Source organism: Phascolarctos cinereus, unplaced genomic scaffold (genome assembly GCF_003287225.1).
Source record: "Phascolarctos cinereus isolate Bilbo 61053 unplaced genomic scaffold, phaCin_HiC Scaffold_3;HRSCAF=262, whole genome shotgun sequence".
NCBI classification, from domain to species: Eukaryota; Metazoa; Chordata; class Mammalia; order Diprotodontia; family Phascolarctidae; genus Phascolarctos; species Phascolarctos cinereus.
The window spans coordinates 227,185,626-227,207,028 of NW_027555736.1; the positions used below are offsets into that span (position 1 = coordinate 227,185,626).

A 21,403-nucleotide genomic window follows, 5' to 3' on the forward strand; every position below is an offset into this window, starting at 1 on the left:
TCCCTTATTCAACATCTTTCTTGTATCTTGAGTCTTGATATTTATCTACCCAGAATCATTGCCTTACCTACTAAAACGAAGTACAAAATCACTTCTGGGCAAAGGAGCCGTTGGCGGCAAAGAAACGTCGTTGTTCTGTGTTCTCTTTTCATTTGGTTCTGATTATGGTACATACTGAGTTATGCTTTCTGTCCCTCACGTCCAGAATTTTTGGTTTGACTCTTCTGCCTTGCCTTGTCATGGTTTTCTTCTCATTTATGTGTCTAATTAGTTCAGTTGTAGTATTGTGATTTTGAGGTCTTTAGGTAAGGTTTTTGTTCCTCTTGTTGGTCAGCCAGCAACATTCACGTAATAGGCAAACCATACCTCTGACTCTGACCAGGTATCTTAGAAATGCATTCTAGTGGCGCAAAAGGGCTATTATTGGGTAAGAAAAGAAAAGAGAAATTGGGCATAAAACTATCACCACTTCTTTAAAAAGATGACAAAATCAAAAAACTCAGTCTATATAGCATCGTTCTTTTGTACAGAAGATGACACATTCATCATTGACTCCTAGAATCCTCTTAATCTGTGTGTGAAGATCGTGCAAGGGATCCGTGCCATGGAAGTAGATTCCAGCCAGTATTCTTTAGAGTTGATTCAGATGGTTCATTCATGCCTTGATCAGGTGAGCATGAGTTGATTTCAGTTTGTCATCTTCTGTCTTATCCCCACAAACTGAGGCTAAGAGCAACCAAGAGAGTGATATGTATGTGTGAATGTATATATGTGTGTGATATGCACACACATATACGTACAGATACATGTACGTGAGAGATGTGTGTGTATTGTATATAACATATATGTATGTATTTGCACAAAAAACGCACTTGCCACTGAACCCTATATGTTCATACCTATACACAGAAGAAATTACGGTTTATGTACTGTGCCCTCCCACACCAAAAAAATGTAGTGAATGTTTTCCTGAGGGGATCAGTTTATAATTTTTTTATATTTTATTTTTAAAATCTTGTTTTAATATTTTATTTTTCCCCAATTACATATAATAACAATTTTAACATTCTTTTTTCCCCCCCAAATTTGAATTGAGGGGATCAGTTTAAATATACATTTTAATACCTGTCTGCTGCTCTGCAGGAATACAAACTATTTTACTTACAAAATATACATAAATCAAACTACCTCCTGATACTGTTGATTTATTTGCTGTAAGTATTATTAACAAAGGCAGGTAAACATAAAATACTACCATTGACATACAAATGTAGCTGGTAGTTGAGCCCGATGTGTTGAATCTTTTCAAACCGACACGTCAGTGTTTAACAAATGACCTTTGACTATTGTTGAGCCTGTCTTAAGTGCAAGTAAAATACCGAGTTGAGCACTTCCTTGAAAACGAACCCTCTCTTCACTTTTTTTCCATCAGGACCCTGAGAAGAGGCCCACTGCTGATGAACTTCTGGATTGTCCGCTTCTCAGTAAGCGCAGGAGGTAAATATGCAAACAGGTCATTCTGCTGCCTTTCTGCAGAATATTGATTGGTAAGAAACCTACTCAGAGAAGCCTAACTGAGGCACTCTAATGCTTATGCTCAGTTTAAGATTTGTGTGTATGTATATCTTCTGATTTATGCCTGATATCTTTTATGTCTAGAGTTTTAGTTTCTCACCAGAATTTCTGCTGTGGTCTGTCGAAGGAAATCAAAGTCTTTCACCTCTCTGGCTCATGTTTTTCCAAAAGTGTGTTGATGAATCTATAATGTTTTATCTGGAAGAGCTCTCTATTTCATACTTTTGAATCAAAAGGAATGAGAACTCAGTTTACTGCTGCAAATTATGACAAGGCCATTATCTACTAGTATAAGGCATACCCTATGGAAAGTTCATAAAGTCAGATTTAGAACAAACCTCTTATTTTCTAGATAAAGAATTGAGGCACAGAGAGATGAAGTGGTTTGCCACACAGTTAATACATGTCTAAGGTGGGATTTGAACCAGTTCTTCGTGACTATAGGTCTAGTACCTGATCTGTCCATACCATGCTGCTTCTCCAGTAGCAAATTAGTCAAACATTGTGATGGGGGAAGGTGATGTTGCTCTGACCAGCATCATTTCACAGTAATATCATTAATGTATTTTTAGTCTAATCCTGCCAAAAAGTTGTGGAATACATGATGATATTGTCCAGTAGATCATTCAGTAATATCATTTATTGCATTATTCTCGTGGAATTAATTGACCCCAGTAATGTCATTTCACCTACATTTTGTTTTTGTGGAACTAATTAACCATGTTTAACAGGTTATGCTTTTACATAGACTTTATGATTTATGAAAGGATTCAGAGTAATCATAGAGGCAACTTGATTCCATGGAAAGAGTGCTGGCTTTAAAGTCAGAGAGACCTGGTTTCATATACTGGTTCTGCCATTTATTACCTATATGACCTTAAGCAAGTCATTTAATCACTCTAAGACTCAGTTACCTCATCTGTGTAATGAAGGAGTTGGAGTAAATGACCTCCAAGATCTTTTCCATCTCTAAAGCTATAATCTTCTGGTAAAGTAGGAATCCCAACAGTGTCTATAAAGGGTGTTATCACAAAGTAAATGTTGTCATCTTCTTGTTTGACGTGTTTTTACCTTTCTTCTGGCAGAGAAATGGAGGAAAAAGTCACACTGCTTAATGGGCCAACAAAGAGACCGAGGTAACTGCACCCCATTTAGCAGAGAATCTCATGGAGACTTTCCCCTCATTTTGCCTTCACCACCTCTCTGCTGTGTGCTTAGTCTGATGGTATTTGGTTTTTGCTTCTTGCCAGGAGATCTCATTAGCTTAACCTTCTGACATTCCTTTCTAAGAAGGAATGTGGTATAGGTGGCCAAAATCCTATATGAGTGGGTATTACTAAAGTGAGATACCTTGGCCAAACTGTTACAGAGCTGCAGTGCTAAAATTATCAAGTATGCTGTAACCAAGGATTAAGATTGTAATGTATTGATAGGAAGAAAACTGCCATATCCTTAAATACCCATAGTCAGTAGTTCTTTTCAGGGAAGAAACTAGAAGCATTCCATTTTGATTTAGTGTGTGTTAAGTTTTGTGGGTTTTTTGTGCAGGTCAAGTACTGTGAATGAGACTCCCATTGCAGTGGTAACATCACGGACCAGTGAGGTTTATGTTTGGGGAGGTGGAAAATCCACTCCCCAGAAGCTAGATGTCATCAAGAGTGGATGTAGTGCCCGGCAGGTGTGTGCAGGCAATACCCACTTTGCTGTGGTGACAGTGGAGAAGGAGTTATACACCTGGGTGGTAAGTGAGAGAGAAACTCTTCTCTAATATAGCATGCTAAGTAGAGATGTCTTCTGGACAAAAAGTGCCCTAGTATCTTGTTGGAAAAACCTATGTTATAGGGTCCTAAGATTAGAAATCAGAAATTCTGCAAATTTGAGTGATTAAAGAAGACTAGAGAGAGACTGGGCATGAATTCAGGGAGACTGTGCCTTTTAAAGGGAAGTTCTATCATTGTGGACTGAGAAGTTACAGGTATTCATCAGAGAAGTAGCCTCCTGACTACACTCTGATACTGGTGGTAGGTTTTTTTGAACCAAATGATTATCACTGAAGAAAGGGCTCAAGAAAATTAACCTGCAAGGGAGTGAACATTAATCTTATTATACACTTGGTTCCCTACAGTTATTTACTAGCAAAGGACAGCACCCATGTTTCATTGAACTGTGGGTGAAATTGTAAAGTATGTGTTAAGAGTTTCCAAGAATAATAAATAGTCCCCCTTAACAAAATCAACAAGTAATTAAAACAAACAAAATGAAATGGTTACTTTAAAAATGTGAGAACCCTCAGAAGATTATATTGGATAAATCACTAAAAGTTTCAGAAGGGTATTAGAGAAACAGTATTTGGGAGAAGGGAGAAAGGAAGTAGGAATGGAAAGGCTCTTGTGAAAATGTTTTTAAATAAGTGTTATTAGTTGACTGAGTAAAAGGAAATTATAAAAACAATAGTAGATTACACCTAAGATAGTGACAATAGAGATACTAAATAATAAACTTAGAAGCATAGTCATGAAGCACTGAATACCTTTATTATTAGAAAGAGAAAAAATTAAGAAAGTCTGTACCTAAAAAACTTAGTGAAAAAAGCGTAAACAAAAGAAAACCAAAAAAAAAGTAGTATCCAAGATCAGAGTATATAGCAATACAATTGAAAGTAAGAAAATGTAAGAAAGTATTTAACAAATAAATAAACCCAAAAGTTGGTTTATGAAAAGACACAAAAAACCTGCTTAACAATTAAGTCTGATTTTTTAAAAATACAAACCCAAATCATGAAAATTAGAAATGAGAAAGAGCCCAAGGAGGAAGAATAACAAGAGCAACAACAACAAAAAAATTATCAGATACTGAAGTCTGTGCTAATAAATTTGAGAATCTTTAAAAAAAATTTTTTTTAAATCATCTTTAAAAACCTAAAATTCCATTAACAAAACAAGAAGTGAATGGTCTAAGGAACCCAGTCTCAGAAGAAGTTATCAGACAGACCATTAAAGAACTGCCAAACAACAAGATTCCAACCCTGGACAGATTGACAAGTGAATTTCTGCCAAACAAGCCTCCATGAATGAATGAATGAATGAAAAAAGCATTGATGAAGCACTTTGTTCAAAGCACTGTGCGAAGGGCTGGGGATATAAATATAAAAATAAGGCAGTCCCATTTCTCAGAGGGCTCTTACTCTAATGGGGGAGATAACCCATATGGAAAGTTTCAGCTACAAGTCAAATGGAAAGAGCCTGTGGTCTTTAGGTTGCAGCAGTAAAGCAAATAGTAATGTCTCTTCTTTAATGTCATTTCCATTGATAAAATCATTTCCATTTCTGATGTTGAGCCATTTGACAATGCTAAGGACTTTCAAGTTAATGAACAGATAATTCCAATGTACAGACAATTTCAGAGTTTAAAGAAAAATGATAGGCTTTTAAAATTAGTCTATTTGATGGTGTTGTCCCCTTAACCTAATGAAGATGAAGCCAAGAAAGAAAACCACAGACTAATATCACTGCTGAGTATCAACACAAAAATACTAAATAAAAACACAGAGACTAGAGCTTAAAAATTATCCATCATGACCAACTAGGGTATATAAATGCAGTTAAAGGATTGTTTTCCTGCTATTAAACTGCCAACACAATCTAGTCAATAAGAGAAAAATAAAGACTACGTGCTCATGTCATTGGATACAGGAAAGCTTTTTGATTAGACGTAATGCTCCATCTAAAGTCATTAAAATTATAGGTGAAGTTCTTGTTCATCGTAATGATTTTAAAGCATGTATTTGAAACCACAAGCTAACAGTGAAGGAAGAGTAGTCTTCCTATTAAAAGTAGGCATTAAATAGGGAATATTCGGTACACTATGTGGTATAGTTTTAGAAATCTTAGCAACAGAGCGTAAAAAAGAAATTAAGGGAGCAAGCATTGGCAGTTGTTTTTTAAACACCTCTTCACACAAAACGTGATTAGGTATCAAGAAAACCCAAGATCAGGAACCAGAAATGAGTGGAGAATCTACTTGTTCTGCTTAGCCCCAGGGTATAGAGCTAGGAACTATGAGGAGATGTTACAAAGAGGCTATTTAGACATATATGAGGAAATACTAGTGAATGCATGACTTCGGGAGATAGTGGGTTTCTTCTCACTAGAGACAGTCAGATAAAGGCTGCCTGACCACTTATTGGCTCTATTGTGGGGGGGGATTCTTTTTCAAGTATGAGTTTGTCTAGATAGCCTCAAGAGGTGTCTTCCAACTCTGAGGTTTTATAACTTCTAAAACAAGAGTGCTTTTCTCTCATCATCTGTAGTGAATTTTATAGCTTCTTACCTTGGAAATGATGATGTGGGGCTGAAGACTTGGTGATCTCATCAAATCCCATGGATGTAATTATCATCTCTGTGCTGATAGGTAGATTATCAAATCTACAGTTATGCTTTCCACATCAAGGCTTTCCTGCTTGCAGTTTCGACGTATCATAGGTTGGCATAAGATATTAAATGGGATTTTGGGGGGAATCTTGTGGAAGGTGCAGATGACACACGAAGGTCAGCAATGACAGAAAAAGTTTAGAACCTCAAAAATGCATAAAATATATGTATGGTATTATATAAGATCAGCATATTTTATTTTTTAATATTGTAAGCACCCTGTAAAAGAAAAAGAAAAAATTCAGACTTCTCTAGTGTGAAGGGAGGGCCAAAAAATTTTCCTCAGATTTACCAGATCACAGGGGCACTGCATCCTTAACCCCCCGTGATGTGAAAGGGATAACTGTACCGATCCTTCCCCACCATCTCTCCTGATCTCCAATATCTCATCTCCATCTGCCTTTCAGATACCTGGAATTGGATATCCAGACATTTTAAATTCAATATCAGTGGAACTCATTTTTTGTCCTAATAAAACCACTGCTTCCCTAGTCTCCTCCCCACCTTCACCCCCACCCCTGCCCCTTCCCTTATTACTTTAGAGGGCACCACCATCTTCTCAGTACCACAGGCTGGCAACTTAGGGGTCATCCTGTATTCCTCCCTATTTCTCAGCCCCCTCCCCCATATCTGGTCTTGGCTGAGACCTGTTGATTTCATCTCTGCAGTAGGCCCCCTTCTCTCCTCTTACACTGCCACCACTTTAGTGCACAACCTCATCACCTCATACCTGTGTCATATTGATTGCCTGCTAATGGGTCTGCCCGCCTCAAGTCTCTCCTCACTCCAGTCCATCCTCCATTTGGCACTGAAGTGATTTTCCTAAAGCACAGGTCTGACCATGTCATTTCCTGCTTAATAAACTTTAGGGGCTCCCTGTCACCTCCAGAATGAAATATAGAATGCTTCATAACCTAGTCCCCTCCTACCTTTCCAGTCTTTTTACATCTTACTCCCTTCCATGTACTCTTCGATCCAGAGACACTGGTCTTCTGCCTGTACCACACATGACATTCTCCATCTCTCAGTTCTGACATTTTCTCTGGCTGTCCCCCATGCCTGGAATGCTCTCCTTTCTTATTACTGCCCTCTGGCTTCCCTTGCTTCCTTCGAGCCCTAATTAAAAGCCCACCTTCTATAGGAAACTTTCCCTGACCCTTCTTAATTCTAGTGCCTTCCTCTGTTAATTATTTCCTATTTATCCTGTATATACTTTGCTCTGTATATATTTGTTTCTATATTGTCTCCCCCTTAAATTATAAGCTCCTTGAGGGCAGGGACTGTCTTTTGCCTCTTTTCTTATCTCCAAAGCTTAGCACAGTGCCTGTCGCATAGTAGCTGCTTAATAAATGTTGATTGATTGAGACATTGGCTTCTTCAAGCTTATTAACATCAGGTAGCTTAGGGGTTGTTTTCAAACCTCTGTCTTGACCCTTTGGTAGGAGTTTTTGTACTAATATAAAAGGGTTTTCACCTCTAACTCCCTTTTAAGTTTGTAAGTCTCTGGTTCTTCCTATTTTTTTCAAAATTTCCCTTAGATCAGGGCTAAAGATACCAAACTTAAGCCTCACAAGATTTGTGTGCGTGTATGTGTGTTATAGAACATGCAAGGGGGCACCAAACTTCATGGGCAGCTGGGCCACGGAGACAAAGCTTCCTATCGACAGCCAAAGCATGTAGAAAAGTTGCAAGGCAAAGCTATCCATCAGGTGTCTTGCGGAGATGACTTTACTGTATGCGTCACAGGTAAGACACAGCATCAGTATTCTTTTTCTTTGTCATCGTTGTCATTGTTATCCAAAAGCATTTCTCATGTACCTTTGTAGTACCATGCTAAATTCTGCATGGGTTTTGTTAGAGTACCATGGAGTTAACTACCCTCTAGTTAGCAGCTATGTAAATAGACACAGAGCCAAAAAGCATTAAGTGAATACCCAATCTATGTTGCCTTGTATGGTTTGAATAGGAATGTGTGCCTTATACGGTGAATAGGAAAGGTATGGAGATTACTCATATAGAATGGATAGGATTGGGGTATTTTGTTCACTTTCTGCCACCTAGTGAAGGAGTGACAAAGTGGTGGAATTTTAGCCTAAAAAGTCCCCTTTTACAGAGTTTTTCAGGTAGAAACTTTCTGTTCAGGAATATAATCCAATTTGTTTTTTAAGATTATGATAGCCCCAAGTAGAGCAGAATCAAAAAAGCTGAGTTACACTTATAGCTTTGTCACTAACTACTTTATGATTTTTGCTTTCTTTATACTAACCTTTAGTGCCTCTGTTTTCTTATCTGTAGTGTGAGGCCCTAGTACAACTGTCTTATAAGGGACTATTATTTCTTTATAATTTTTAAGATAGTGATATTCTATATGTCTTATTCTATTTATCATCTCTTGTCATCCTTTAAACAGATAATAGCCCTTACTCACACTGGGCTTCTTTTCCCTTCTTTGAGTTTCACAGTTCTCATCTGTCAAATGGGGAGGTCAGACAATATGATCTTTCTAAGGCCTCCTTCCGCTCTCACGTTCTTAGATTTCAATAATTGACCAGTTCTTCTCATTCAAGCCCTGCCTTGCTTTCTGGTAAGGCAAAGGAATTTAGAACACTGATGCCTTTTCCTTTTCTTCCTTTGGCAGATGAAGGTCAGCTTTATGCCTTTGGATCAGATTATTATGGTTGCATGGGTGTAGACAAGGTTGCCGGGCCTGAGGTACTAGAACCCATGCAGGTAGACTTCTTCCTTAACAATCCAGTGGAGCAGGTCTCCTGTGGAGATAATCATGTGGCAGTTCTGACACGAAATAAAGAAGTCTATTCATGGGGCTGTGGAGAATATGGTAGGTAGAGCCTTGGCTCTAGCAACTTGTGCATGTATATGTAACCTGAATTTAAGCTAGCTTGCTGTCCTGTTTTGGACTAGTTGTATTAGAACTGTGTGGAATGTAGGTTATTTTATGCAGTTCGTGGTGCCTGGAATTCTTATCAGCTCCTTATGCTTTGAAAAACCTCAGAGTCTAAGAAATGAACTATTCATCCAGCCTCTTTGAGAAATCAGTTCGTTCAGTAGATGAAATTTCTGTAGGAGACTTTCATTGGGCCTGTGTTTTGACTAATTTGTTTTTCTTCTATGTATGTCTTTTTTTCTTATTCTTTGTTATAGGACGACTAGGTTTAGATTCAGAAGAAGATTATTACACACCACAAAAGGTAAAATTTATGTCGGCTTTTTCCGAAAACCTATCTAAATCATAGATTCCAGTAACCTGACCTCTCTCCCTAACTCCTTTGCTAGCTTATCATGTGGATATTCCCTATGGTTCTGTTCTGGTTCTTTTCCCCCTCTCCCAGTATATTCTCTGTGTTGGTAACTTCATTCATTCCTATGGGTTTAACTGTTGTTTTTATGGAGATGACTCCCAGATCTATGTATTAGTCGTCTCTCTCCCCCCCCACTTTCACTCTTACTGGATGTCTCAGAGACCTTTTAAATTCAGTATACCTAAAGCTCAACTTTTATCTTTCCCCCAAACCCTCCCCTCATCCATACTTCCTTGTTTCTGTTGATGTCATTCTGGTGTCTGAGTATAATCTCAGCATTATCCTCGACTCCTTACCCTCCCTTACCCTATATATTTAATAAGTTGCCAAACCCTACTGTTTCTACATTTTACAGTCTCTCTTATATCTAACCCCATTTCTCCACATACACTGCTACCACCTTAATTCAGACCCTTATAACTTCTCATTTAGATTATTACAACAGCTTTCTAATTTATTTTCCTTTTAGTCTCTGACCACTCCAGTATCGTCTGTATGCTGCTACCAAAGTGATTTTCCTTAAGCAGAGATTTGACAATGTGATGTCACCCTTTTCGACCAGCTCCAGTGGCTTCCTATTAATTCTGGAATAAAATACCAATTCTTCTTTAGCTTTTAAACCCCTGTACAATCCAGCCCCAACCTGTCTTTCCAGCCACGTTGCATATTACTCTCCCTCCCACACTCTGTGGTCCATCCAAACTGACCTTCTTTCTGTTGCTCACTTACAACACTCCATCTCTGATCTCCGCACTGGCCATCACATGTAGAGGTGTACTTATCTTCTCTATTAGAGAAGCTGTTTTAAGCTCATTGCTAGTGGGAATCACTTCATTCGTCATACTTCTGTCCTCAGTGCCTAGCACAATACTTGGCACATAATAGGTGCTTAATAATAATTGTTGGTTGGTTATCTTCCCCTGTACTGCTGCCCCATAGCAATACATTATCATTCTTGCAGCCAGTCATAAATTCCAGAGAGGGTTGAGGAGTCACTTCAGAGTACTCATGAAATGGGAAGTCATCACTGTGTTCTTTGAATTTAAAGGAGCCGACCACAGGATTTCTCACTCTGGAGGGAGCAAGCTACCCCCAGTGTTCTGTCCGACTAGTTACATCATTATTCTGTGATCATTTCTTCCCCATTTTTATGCATTCAAGAGTAGGACTGTGATTTTGAGATTTTGTTTTATTGAGGTCTGGGGTTTTCATGTCCATCCATTTTGTATTGTCCTGTATGTTTTACTATTCCAGAGCTGCTAAAGGATACTATTCCATGTGGAATGATTTGAGTACAGGAAAATAAAGGCTGTGTCACTTTCTCTGTATCTGTCATCTTGCTTGTAAAATGACTAAATTTGGATTCTGTAAGGTAACATAAATTATCTGTAGACCTATTATGTTGTTTCTAAATTCTTATCCAGGTCAAGGGGAGAAAGCGTGGGATCATCCCATACCATCCCAGAGCTGTCGTAACGCCTGCAAAAGAAACTTAACAGCAGTAGGCTTAGTAATGGTCTAATTCAATTAAACTGTCAACCTCTTTGATTTATATTTTAGAATTTGGGCTCTTTGTTAAAAAATAGTGGCTAATAAACTGCAAAACAGATCTCAGGAGAAATAGGATCATTATTCTTTCTGGTAGCTGCACCAGATAAAGTTTGAGGCAGTTTGATGTTTCATTACATAGTTAAATTAATTCATGTATACGTGGGATTTTTCTGATTTGTTCATGTAGGTAGATGTGCCTAAGGCCTTGATTATAGTCTCAGTTCAGTGCAGCTGTGATGGAACATTTCTTCTAACACAGTCAGGCAAAGTGCTGGCTTGTGGACTCAACGAATTCAACAAACTGGGCCTGAACCAGTGCATGTCTGGCATCATCAACCACGACGTGAGTGCTGCTCAACACCATCTTATCTACAGTGTCACAACTTCTCTAGGTTGGAATTTCTTTAGAATTTCTGTAATTTATAACTAGACAATTACAGTTACAAGAGATGAGGCAAAACCTACCCTGTCTCAAATGAAGAAATTCAAGTTCTTCCTTTTTTCTGAACCAGGGACGGATATATCAGAATTATAAAAAGAAATATTTCAATGTTGCACCTATAAGATTTATTGCCCAGAAAGTGCTGCTCCTACTTTTTACTAGGTCAGATAACCAAAAAACTAAACTGGGAATTAAATTAGATCTCTGACTCAAGCTTGTCTAATCATTGCTGGCCTGCAATATTTTGACCTGCTTGTCCTTGTACATGGATCTTCAGTTAATGACATTTTCTTAAGAGTTGGGTTAGTCTTCAGAAACTCTATGGCCCACTGTTCTGTTTAGTTAAGAATAAGTCTTGAGGACTTTCTAAAGTATTGAAATAGTAGCCTTTAGATTGTTGATCTGAGAGGGAGCTCAGAAGTTTTTTGTATGACTGTACTAGTTACACATCGTAGTATAGGCTGGTGGTTCTCTTCTTAAATATCCCCTATGAGGGGGATTTTATCCCTTCTACATTATACCTATCCCACAGGGCCAATTAAAATCAAATGAAATAATAGTTGTGAAGCATTTTCTGAACCTTAGAGCTCTGTATCAATGCCAGCTGCTCTTATCATTCAGTAGCCCTGTTAAATTCTCTGACCTCAGTTTAAGCTTATTTCGCTTCTTGCCTCCATCAGAGATAGATGATAGCTAGCTATTGTCTTCCTTGTAATAATTTCATCTGCTTGAAGGCCATTGACAAATTCTACTTAGCGTTCTCTCTTCTGGGATATGTAATCCCCCTTCTTTCTCCCTAAGTCCTTGGCTTATGTTTTATAAAACTCTTGTTTCAGGCTTACCATGAAGTTCCCTACACAACCTCATTTACTCTGGCCAAGCAGTTGTCATTTTACAAGATCCGAACCATTGCCCCAGGCAAGACTCACACTGCAGCTATTGATGGTGAGATGACTTTCCACTCTGTACCACTTGCAAGGATCCCTCACCTTCAGCAGAAGTATTTGTCAATACTGTGTAAACTTGCCTCCTTTTATATCCATGTGACTAGATTTAGTACAATGTCATATGCACTTAGGTATTTTTTGATGAGGAGGATCCACTCACCTTATATCCATCTCATAATGAAGGATCCATAGTTATTCTTCCAGAGACCATCTCTTCCTCGGTTGTGGTAGTGGTTTTGCATTTCCTGCGGTTGCTCTAAAATGAGTTCTTAATCCTTTTGGTGTCACTCTTTGGTTCTCTGGAAAACCCTATGGACCCCTTCTCAGAATGTTTTTAAATTCATAAAATAAAATACACAGTATTACAAAGGAAGCCAGTTACATTGAAATACAGTTCTCAAAATATTTTTAAAAAACGAGTTCATGGACCCCAGGTTAAAAACCCCTGCTCTAGAAAGTTCCAGTCTTTAAAAATACAACATTAGGAGGCTCATTTTATCACCCTCCCCAAGTTGTCTCAATATTTGTGTAATTTAACTGTCTGAGGTTTAAGATACAGAATAATGTAGCTGCTTCTATATTTCTCATATTAAAAAACCAGAAAATAGACCACTGAACTCTGCACAGTCTTCATTGTAGCATTTATACGTTGACCATGTTGTGTCGCTTTCCTCTTAGAACGGGGTCGCCTGTTGACCTTTGGTTGCAACAAGTGTGGCCAGCTAGGAGTGGGGAATTATAAGAAGCGCCTGGGAATTAACCTGTTGGGGGGACCCCTTGGTGGGAAGCAGGTGATCAGAGTATCCTGTGGTGATGAGTTTACCATTGCTGCTACTGATGGTAAGTATAGATATTGTGGTGTATACTTCATTCCAAGAGATTTTTGGAGATCTTTGCCTTGGTTGTTAGGTTATTTGAACAGTGAGGTTATTTTGGTTTTTTTACTCCTAACTTTTCTTTGTAAAATGTAATAGGCACGTTATTGCAACTTTTATTTTTGATGGCTATCTTTCTAAACTTATTATAATATACTTCCTTGACTTAATCAACAAAGTATAGTTAAAGAATCTGTAATTTCATTGGTATATGTTGCAACCTTTATATGCCTTAGGTGCTGGTCTTCTTGAGTTGGTACGGCTGACAACTTCCTCACCTGGTGGCCTGTCTAGTGAGGAGCCTCTCCAGGCTTCCCTAGGCTGCTGCTTGGAGTTATTATCTATATACATAGCCTTTCCAACTTAGCCGACTGACTTAAGCTTTTGTCTCATTGGCCTCCCTGTGAGAATCCAGTGTCATTTTCACCGCTTGCTGAGGCATCGAGTTGGGCCTTCAGCATACTGAAAACAATTTAACCTTGAATGGCTGTGGCCACCTGCATATAATGCATTTGGTATGCTTAAGCCCTGTTGAATGTGGAGAATTGCTTTTCTTTACACTAGATTCCCTCAGAACACCCTTTGGTTCTAGTTGTTTTTTCTTCCCTCTCCTCTCTTTAGGTGTTTTCTGCAGGCACTTCTTCCCATTGTTAATGCTTCTAACCTTCATTGACCCTTGTGTTGTCCTGTATTCTCTTCCCTTCTTTTTCTTCTGCTTTACCTTTTCCTTTTAGCTTATATCATCTTTTTACTTTTCCTGCTTCTTTTGACTTCTAGCCACTTCTTCCAGTTGCTGAACAGATCTCATTACAAGCTTTTTAGTTGTCTGGTCTTTGCATTTTTCTGCATTTGTTGCAATTCATGATCTTTAATTGCTTCTGGATTTGTGGCCATTTGGTTCAGTTGAGGGTTATAAATGGCAACATTCCAAATAAGTAGGGTTTTAATGGATGAACAGATTTCTGAATGAAAATATTTCATACTGATTCAAAAGGTTAGATTTGGGAATATTTAAGAAGCGACCTTAGAGGACTTTTTTTCAGGATGCCTTAGAGAAACTGAAATTATCCAGAGGGCACAGTTGAGGAACAAGAGAAATGAGCAGTAGTAAAACACAAACCCAGTGCAAATAGTTTTGATTAAGATTTTCTCTTTGATCCACTGATATTTTTAGACAGGATTTTGACATATGATTTTGCCTCTAAATTGGTATGTACTCCCAGAACTGGAGAATGTAGAGCAGCATTTTCCAACTCGGCGTCTCTGTCTTTGTGACTATTTCTGGAAATTTTTTGTCATACACTAGATAGTGTTTTTAGGGGAAAATATTTCCAACCTAAGAACATTGATCAGTGCCATGGTCAGTCATGATTCCAGAGGATCGGTGATGAAGCATGCTACCTGCCTCCTGAGAGAGAAGTGATGGACTCACTAAGCAACATTGAGACATTTTTGTACATGGCCAGCATGGGAATTTGTTTTGTTAACTATGCTTATGTGTTATTAGGATTTGGGGTTTTGCTTGTTGTGGGTGTCTTTTTCCCTTTTTTGTATCACCAGTGCTTGAGGATGATGCCTAGGCACATAATGGATGCTTGGTAAATGCCTACTGACTGACTTAGGGGAAGTGAGAGGAAGAAAAACATAAATGTTTCCTAATTGAAAAAAAAAATTCATTAAGAAAAGGAAGAAGCTTTCCTTTGTTCAGTTCTGAGAGAGCTTCTCTAGCAGGACAGATGAAAAATGAGGAACCCAACTGGGTAAATGGAAAATGTCACGAAACGAGATAGTTTATAGGAGTTATTGAAAATGTAATAAGGGTGAGGGAGAAAAAGAAAGGAAGCAAACCTAAAGAAAAGTATTTCTGAAGGAAGTAGAGGTGAAGAGACACAAATACAGTTATCCCTTCCACATTGTGATTTTCCCCATTGTGGTTTTGATATAGCTTGGATTGGCATAAGAAATTAAATGGGAATTTGGGGAGAGTTTTGTAGAAGCTGCAGATAACATGTGAAGACCCACAGATGACACAGAAAAAGTTTAGAAACATGAAAATTGCAAAAAACAAAAATATTTAAAAAGTTTAGTGTATAAAATATAGGTATAGTATTGTATAATATCAACATATTTTATATTTTAATACCATAATAGTTCAGACTTCTTCTCTGTGACAAAGAGAGGGCCAAAAAACTTTACTTGGATTATCTAGATCTCTGGGGGGGGAGTACAGGGGGGATGATTGAGGGGGTACCCTGCTCCTAACCCCTGAGATGTGGAAGGGATAACTGTAAAGATTTTTAAAAAAGAAAAGAAAAAAAGATAAATGAGGAACTAATGGGGTAAAGGTTGGTAACCTGTTTAATCTCTCTTCTCGTACACATTTTCTTCTTCCAGATAACCACATTTTTGCTTGGGGAAATGGTGGGAACGGCCGCTTAGCAATGACTCCCACAGAGAGACCTCATGGCTCTGATATATGTACCTCATGGCCTCGGCCTATTTTTGGATCTCTGCATCACATCCCAGATCTGTCTTGCCGTGGCTGGCACACCATTCTCATTGTTGGTAAGGGTTTGATATATGTTGGTAAGGGTGAGACATAAGTAGAATAGACATAGGGATGCGTCTGTCAGGGCAAACCGTCCATCTTTTAAGGGGTCATTGCTGCATGTCCACTTTCCAAATAAGAAGGTTGTCCTAAGGAAGAGATAGGGCTATTAGTAGTTACTTCTTTTAATATGGTGTGCTCAATGTACTTGTAGTCATAATCACTCTTTTAGGCAGTTTTTCTCAGCCGTTTTCCAGGAAATATAATTGGGGGGGGGAGGTATATATTGGGAAGTGTTTGTTGTATTTAAGAAATACCATTTTTAAAAACATCTGAGAGCATATTCTCTGAAGCTTAAAAAAAAATCACATAATGTAAGTTTGAAACTCCCAGAGCCCTCGGTGGGGATGGGACATTTCCATTTTCTCACTTGGTGACCTGCCTCCACTTGACCTTTCTCCCAACATGACACCTTTGGTCCCAGACCTCCTCTGACACATTTCTCCTATGTTTTTAGAAGTGGTTCATTATTCAATATGTGATCTGTTTATATTCTCTACTTTAACAAATTAAATTAAAAAGAAACTCGATGGTAAGCTGCTTTCTGCGTAAAAACCATTTGGTAGTAGCTGCAAAGGCCATTGTCAGGATCTGCTGGTTTGTTATTTTAAGCCTCTTTAGAAAAAATATTAGAAGCTACTCCTAACCATCCCCCCAAAAAAACAAGCGAACAAACAAAGTCGGAGGCCTAGATTTGCGGGCTGTAGATAACTTCTTCAGCTTTTAGTATGTTCTTTCAGTCTTGTTATCTTCAGATATAGATATACATATACGGACACACATATACATTTACATATATACATATATCTTACCAAAAAAATATTCTTTTTCTCAGAGAAAGTACTGAATTCTAAGACCATCCGTTCCAATAGCAGTGGCTTATCAATAGGAACTGGTGAGTAACAAACTTTAGGCACTGATTGTATCCTGAGGGATACATCTTTGTGAAAGGATTTTCCAGGTATTCTCTGTCATTCATAAGAAAATGGGGCATTGGATTCATTGGGAGGTGGGGAGCATTGTTGGTAGCTTAGAAGAATCACAGAATGATTGACTTTACAACCACATTGTACTTATTGTGGAAGGTTTAGTATTCCCAGCTTGGTAGAAAAATTCAACTCTGCTTCTGCATATCAAGTAGGTTCACTGACCCATCCAGCATTGCTGTGTGAAGAATAAGTGAAGTATCTTCTTTCCCTTCCCTTCCTAGCCCAAGTGTTCTAGGTTCTCACTGTCCCTTCTTCTGATAGACCTTGAAAGAATTTTTAGTTTATAGGAACATCCTTCAAAATCAGTTCTTGTGCTGAAGAACCCAGCTAAACCCAAAATATGCCAGGGAAATTCAGGCCAGTGCTATTTGATAGCTCCTTTTGGATTGTTTTATCCTTATTTCTTCTTTATTTGATACTGTGCCAAGAAACTGGTTTTTGTTCCTTTTGATCTCTACCTGTCATAATACCCTGAAGGACTGTGATACTTTAGATCTTGGATTCTGGTATCACATGGTACCATAGGAGGTAAAGAACAAGAGGAAAAAAATTCTCTTTCCTGCTAATTTCAGAGAGAGGAAATACTTCAAACTTGGTTTAAATTTGTTGAACTACAGTTTATTTATATCACAATACTTTCTGTTAGTTTGTTAAGGCATCTGTGACTCAATTTCATTTGAACTCCAAATATCTTTTACAGACTGGTTAAATATCTCTCTGCCAAGAACATTTGCTCTGTCACTACCTTGTTTTGCTGGTCTAATATTAAGAGAAAGAGACAAAAGATTAAAAAGCAGACCTGTGAATTTACTTTGGCATTGGAAGCAAAACTGGGTTTTGTGAGACTTCTATGCTTAAGTGAATGGGGTAGCATGATGGCAGAGCCTATTCTAATCATCTATACCAAGGGTCCACAAACTACAGCCTGCATGGGCACAATCCTGGCAGCAGCCCCTCGTTTTTGTGTGGCCTGCAAGTTACATTTTTAAATAAAGTTTTATTTGCTCTACGGGTCAGCCATCGTTTGTTGGCCCTGATCTTATTAATGGAAGAAGATCATGATATGGGTAATCCCAAATATCAATTAACCAAATATTCCTTTGTATTTTACTTTGAAATATAATATATTATTATTTGGTAATTTTTCCTTCCTAATTACTTTTTTTATCAGTGAATAAAATTAGTTTTCATTTTGCAATTCAGTAAGCATTCACTAAATGCCAAGCACTGTGCTAGTTCCTGGGTATACAAAGATCAAAATGCAATCGTTTCTGGGCTCGGAGAACATACGTTCTAATTAGGGGAAAATAATATGTAGATATAAATATATGCTAAGTAAGTTCTGGGGTAATAAGAGAATCCTGACAATTGGGAAGAATCAAGAAAGACCCGTTGCAGGAAGTGGTATTTAGTCGAGCCTTAAAGGAAGCTCAGGATTCCAAGAGGTAAGTTGATTATAGGCAGTGGGGACAGCCCATGGTCATAAAAGTAGAAGACAGAATGTCATGTATAGGGGAGAAAAAGTAGGCTTGTTGGATTACAGCATGAAATGAATGAGGTGCCCTCAACAGAAATGGAGAAATTAGTATGATAGTGGGTCTGGGAGGAAAAGATGAGTTCTGTTTTGGACATGTTGAATTTGAAATGCCTATGGTACATCGGAGTGGAAATGTCTATAAGACAATAAGTGATATGAGACTGGCACTTGGGAAAGAGATGAAGGACTGGATGTCACAGTTGTAGTCCTCTTCAAAGAGATGATAATTGACCCCATAGGAGCTGATCCCAAGACAGTCCTGGTTACATAACTGAGCACAGAACAGCTCTAGGCTTCATTAAAGTAGCCTGGAAGCATGCTCTGTTTCAGGGGAGGAAAGAGCCAGCCTTAACGATTGATAATGAACAATCTACAAAGCAGTGAATCTTCATAGACCAGAAGGGCCTTTACTAGGGCAGTAGCTTCCATTAAGTACCTTTGGAATCTTTAGGAGATACTCAGTTCAGCTCTTTAGACCACAAGAAGGACAGTTACAAGATTCAGAGAAAGGCAGAAATGCAGTTGTTACTAGAATAGGACGTGGTTTTAATAGATTTTTTGAGATGGAGAAGGGGCCATGGAGTAGCTGTTAATGATAGTAAAGGGGAATTCTGTTTATTTGTAGGCTGATACTTTAGAGGTAACATTTAGATTACTTTTGAGCATCAGAATATTAAGCAGGTTTTTAAAAAAGAGAAATGAATCTTCATGTAGACATTGGATGAACAATAACTTTTTTAAAGAAACATTCAGTAAAAGGATATCTCATCTACCTGCTAATCAGTTATTTACTAATTGCCATTTCATCGGGGTATATAGCTTCTTTCTTAATCTTTTTTTAGTGTTAAGTGGATCTGCTAGGATGACAGTTCTCCGATTCACGCCACTCTTTCTGTGTCTTCTCTTGTCAGTGGCTCAGAACTCCACCCAAGGAGGAGGGGGCGGAGGAGAAGAGGAAGAGAGCCAACAGGAATCTGAGACCCCTGATCCAAGTGGAGGCTTCCGGGGAACAATGGAGGCAGACCGAGGAATGGGGGATTTAATCAGTCCGACTGAGGCCATGGGGATCAGTAGTGTGGGCAACAGTTCCTGCCCTGGCTGGCTGCGCAAGGTAATTGCTTCAGTGGAAGAATATGTTGCTTGTATTAAAGTTTGGACCTCCTACAAAAAACCTGAGAAAGAAACTGTTATGGCCTTCCAGGGCTACCCGTGTATCATTCAGCTGTTTTATACCAAGTTACTCTTTCTGATTTCTTGCTGAATGGTAAGCCCCCGCTCTGGCATTTCTTCCTTGCCTGGAGGATATCTAAGTATGAAGATGTGTGACTTGTTTTTATTAATCTAGGCTACTCTTCTGAAAGTTGGAAGTAAGGGCAACGTAGAACACATATAGCCTCATCTTCTGTCAGTTGGACACTTTCTCTCTACTGTTGCCAGAGTAAATGAGTTTCCAGACCTGAGTGAACTTGCATAGTGATCAGAAAGGTGTAAAAGACCAGATTCCTAACACTACATCACCTTGTTCTCAGGAGCAGGTTTGACTGTCCATCACTGCTTGTCCTATTAAGGATAGAAGGGTTTCACGGATGAAGTACAGCTAACAACCACAACTATCCTGCACCACTAGAGGGGGCAGATAGAAAGTAAATAGCTAGGGGAGAAGAGAATGTTGGAAGAAATGGGCTGTTGACAGAAGACCAACTGAGATGCTTTTCTTGATGCTTAGGAATTAGAAAATGCAGAATTCATCCCCATGCCTGATAGCCCCTCACCCCTGAGTGCAGCTTTTTCAGAGCCTGAGAAAGATACCCTGCCCTATGAGGAGCTGCAAGGACTCAAAGTGGCCTCTGAAGAACCTGCAGAATGCAGCAAGTCTCCAAGAGAAGCCTGGGTAATAAAGCTTTATTATTTGAGTGGCAACTCGATAAACAGTGACTGCACTCTCCTTTTGAATTCTGACTGGATGCCCTCACTGTCTAATAAGCTTTAATTATCTCACTGGCCCATAGCAGTTTAGCACGTTCTATATTTCTCATTCAGTAACTCCTAAAACCATTACTTGGAGCTAATGCTAATGGCTTATAATGGTTTTTAGGTTATCTTAGCAGATTCAGAAGTACCAACATAAAACCCATCTTTGTCATCATCATTTAATATTTGTTTATCAGTCATGAGAAGCATGACATAGCCTAAAATTCCAAGGTTTCAGTAATTGAGTTCTTTAGCAATACTATTTGCTGACATCTTAAAATATGACCAGCATTGTCCCACAGATATTACATTTGGAGGTTCTGCAGCCTCCACGCTTATGATGCAGCCAAAAAGATTTGTCCCACCTAACTTTAGCATTTCAGACAACATCTCGGTGTACTTAGAATGCTTGTTTGAAGGTCAGTCATTGTTACTTCTCGTTATTGGATAAGAATCTGAGGTGCTCAAAGTAAAAGCAACTAAGTCAGAAGATGATGGGGCACAACCAAGTTCTCTGTTCGTCTCCATCAGTTAGTCTCCCATTCCTTCCTGAGGTTCTTCTTACATAGAAACTTTAATCCTGTAACTTACAGCATAATCTGTTAAGTTTATTTAGAGGAAGATGAGATAGTTGCGTGTTTGTTTATTTTTTTAAAAAGGGAATTATGTGAGCTAAGCACGAGAAGGTAATATTAGATTTCCTGTTTCATTCTTTGCTTCTGTAGCTCCCCCGGCTTAATCCAGCACTAGGATGTGCTGGAAAGGGAGCACCATTGGGTGCTGCCTGTGTTTGTAGCAACCTGCAGGTGGAGGTGAACCGGCTGGAAGGACTGGTGTTAAAATGTTTGGCTGAACAGCAGAGACTACAGCAGGAAAATCTCAAGATTTGGACCCAGCTCCAAAGACTCAACAAAGAGACAGAAGGAGTACAGAAGGTGAGAATATTTGATGAGGTATAGGTAATTTCTGTGCCTGCTTGGAGACGTTTTAGTCACAGCACCAGATGATCTTCCTATGCACCCCAGTTGTAAGGAAGTGATAATATATGTGGCTGGGTTTTTCATCTTTTCTGAGTGGCTTTCAAATTATTGAAGGGAGTACCATTATTGACACTCACTAATCTTTCAAAACACCAGGCATCTCAATAAACAGGTTTCT

At 38.7% G+C, this 21,403-nt stretch overlaps 1 protein-coding gene across 1 annotated transcript in view; it reads left to right on the forward strand.

The window, feature by feature from the left end:
• Nucleotides 1-21,403, forward strand: part of NEK9 (NIMA related kinase 9) — a 41,095-nt gene that overhangs the window by 14,774 nt on the left and 4,918 nt on the right. Inside the window, exons 7-21 of the mRNA XM_020986262.2 lie at nucleotides 560-670; nucleotides 1,433-1,497; nucleotides 2,661-2,711; nucleotides 3,124-3,316; nucleotides 7,607-7,751; nucleotides 8,644-8,844; nucleotides 9,168-9,214; nucleotides 11,064-11,219; nucleotides 12,155-12,263; nucleotides 12,944-13,105; nucleotides 15,535-15,705; nucleotides 16,584-16,643; nucleotides 19,186-19,385; nucleotides 20,001-20,165; nucleotides 20,971-21,180. Of these exons, the coding sequence (XP_020841921.1) occupies nucleotides 560-670; nucleotides 1,433-1,497; nucleotides 2,661-2,711; nucleotides 3,124-3,316; nucleotides 7,607-7,751; nucleotides 8,644-8,844; nucleotides 9,168-9,214; nucleotides 11,064-11,219; nucleotides 12,155-12,263; nucleotides 12,944-13,105; nucleotides 15,535-15,705; nucleotides 16,584-16,643; nucleotides 19,186-19,385; nucleotides 20,001-20,165; nucleotides 20,971-21,180 (2,046 nt within the window). The remainder of the gene's footprint in view (nucleotides 1-559; nucleotides 671-1,432; nucleotides 1,498-2,660; nucleotides 2,712-3,123; nucleotides 3,317-7,606; nucleotides 7,752-8,643; nucleotides 8,845-9,167; nucleotides 9,215-11,063; nucleotides 11,220-12,154; nucleotides 12,264-12,943; nucleotides 13,106-15,534; nucleotides 15,706-16,583; nucleotides 16,644-19,185; nucleotides 19,386-20,000; nucleotides 20,166-20,970; nucleotides 21,181-21,403) is intronic.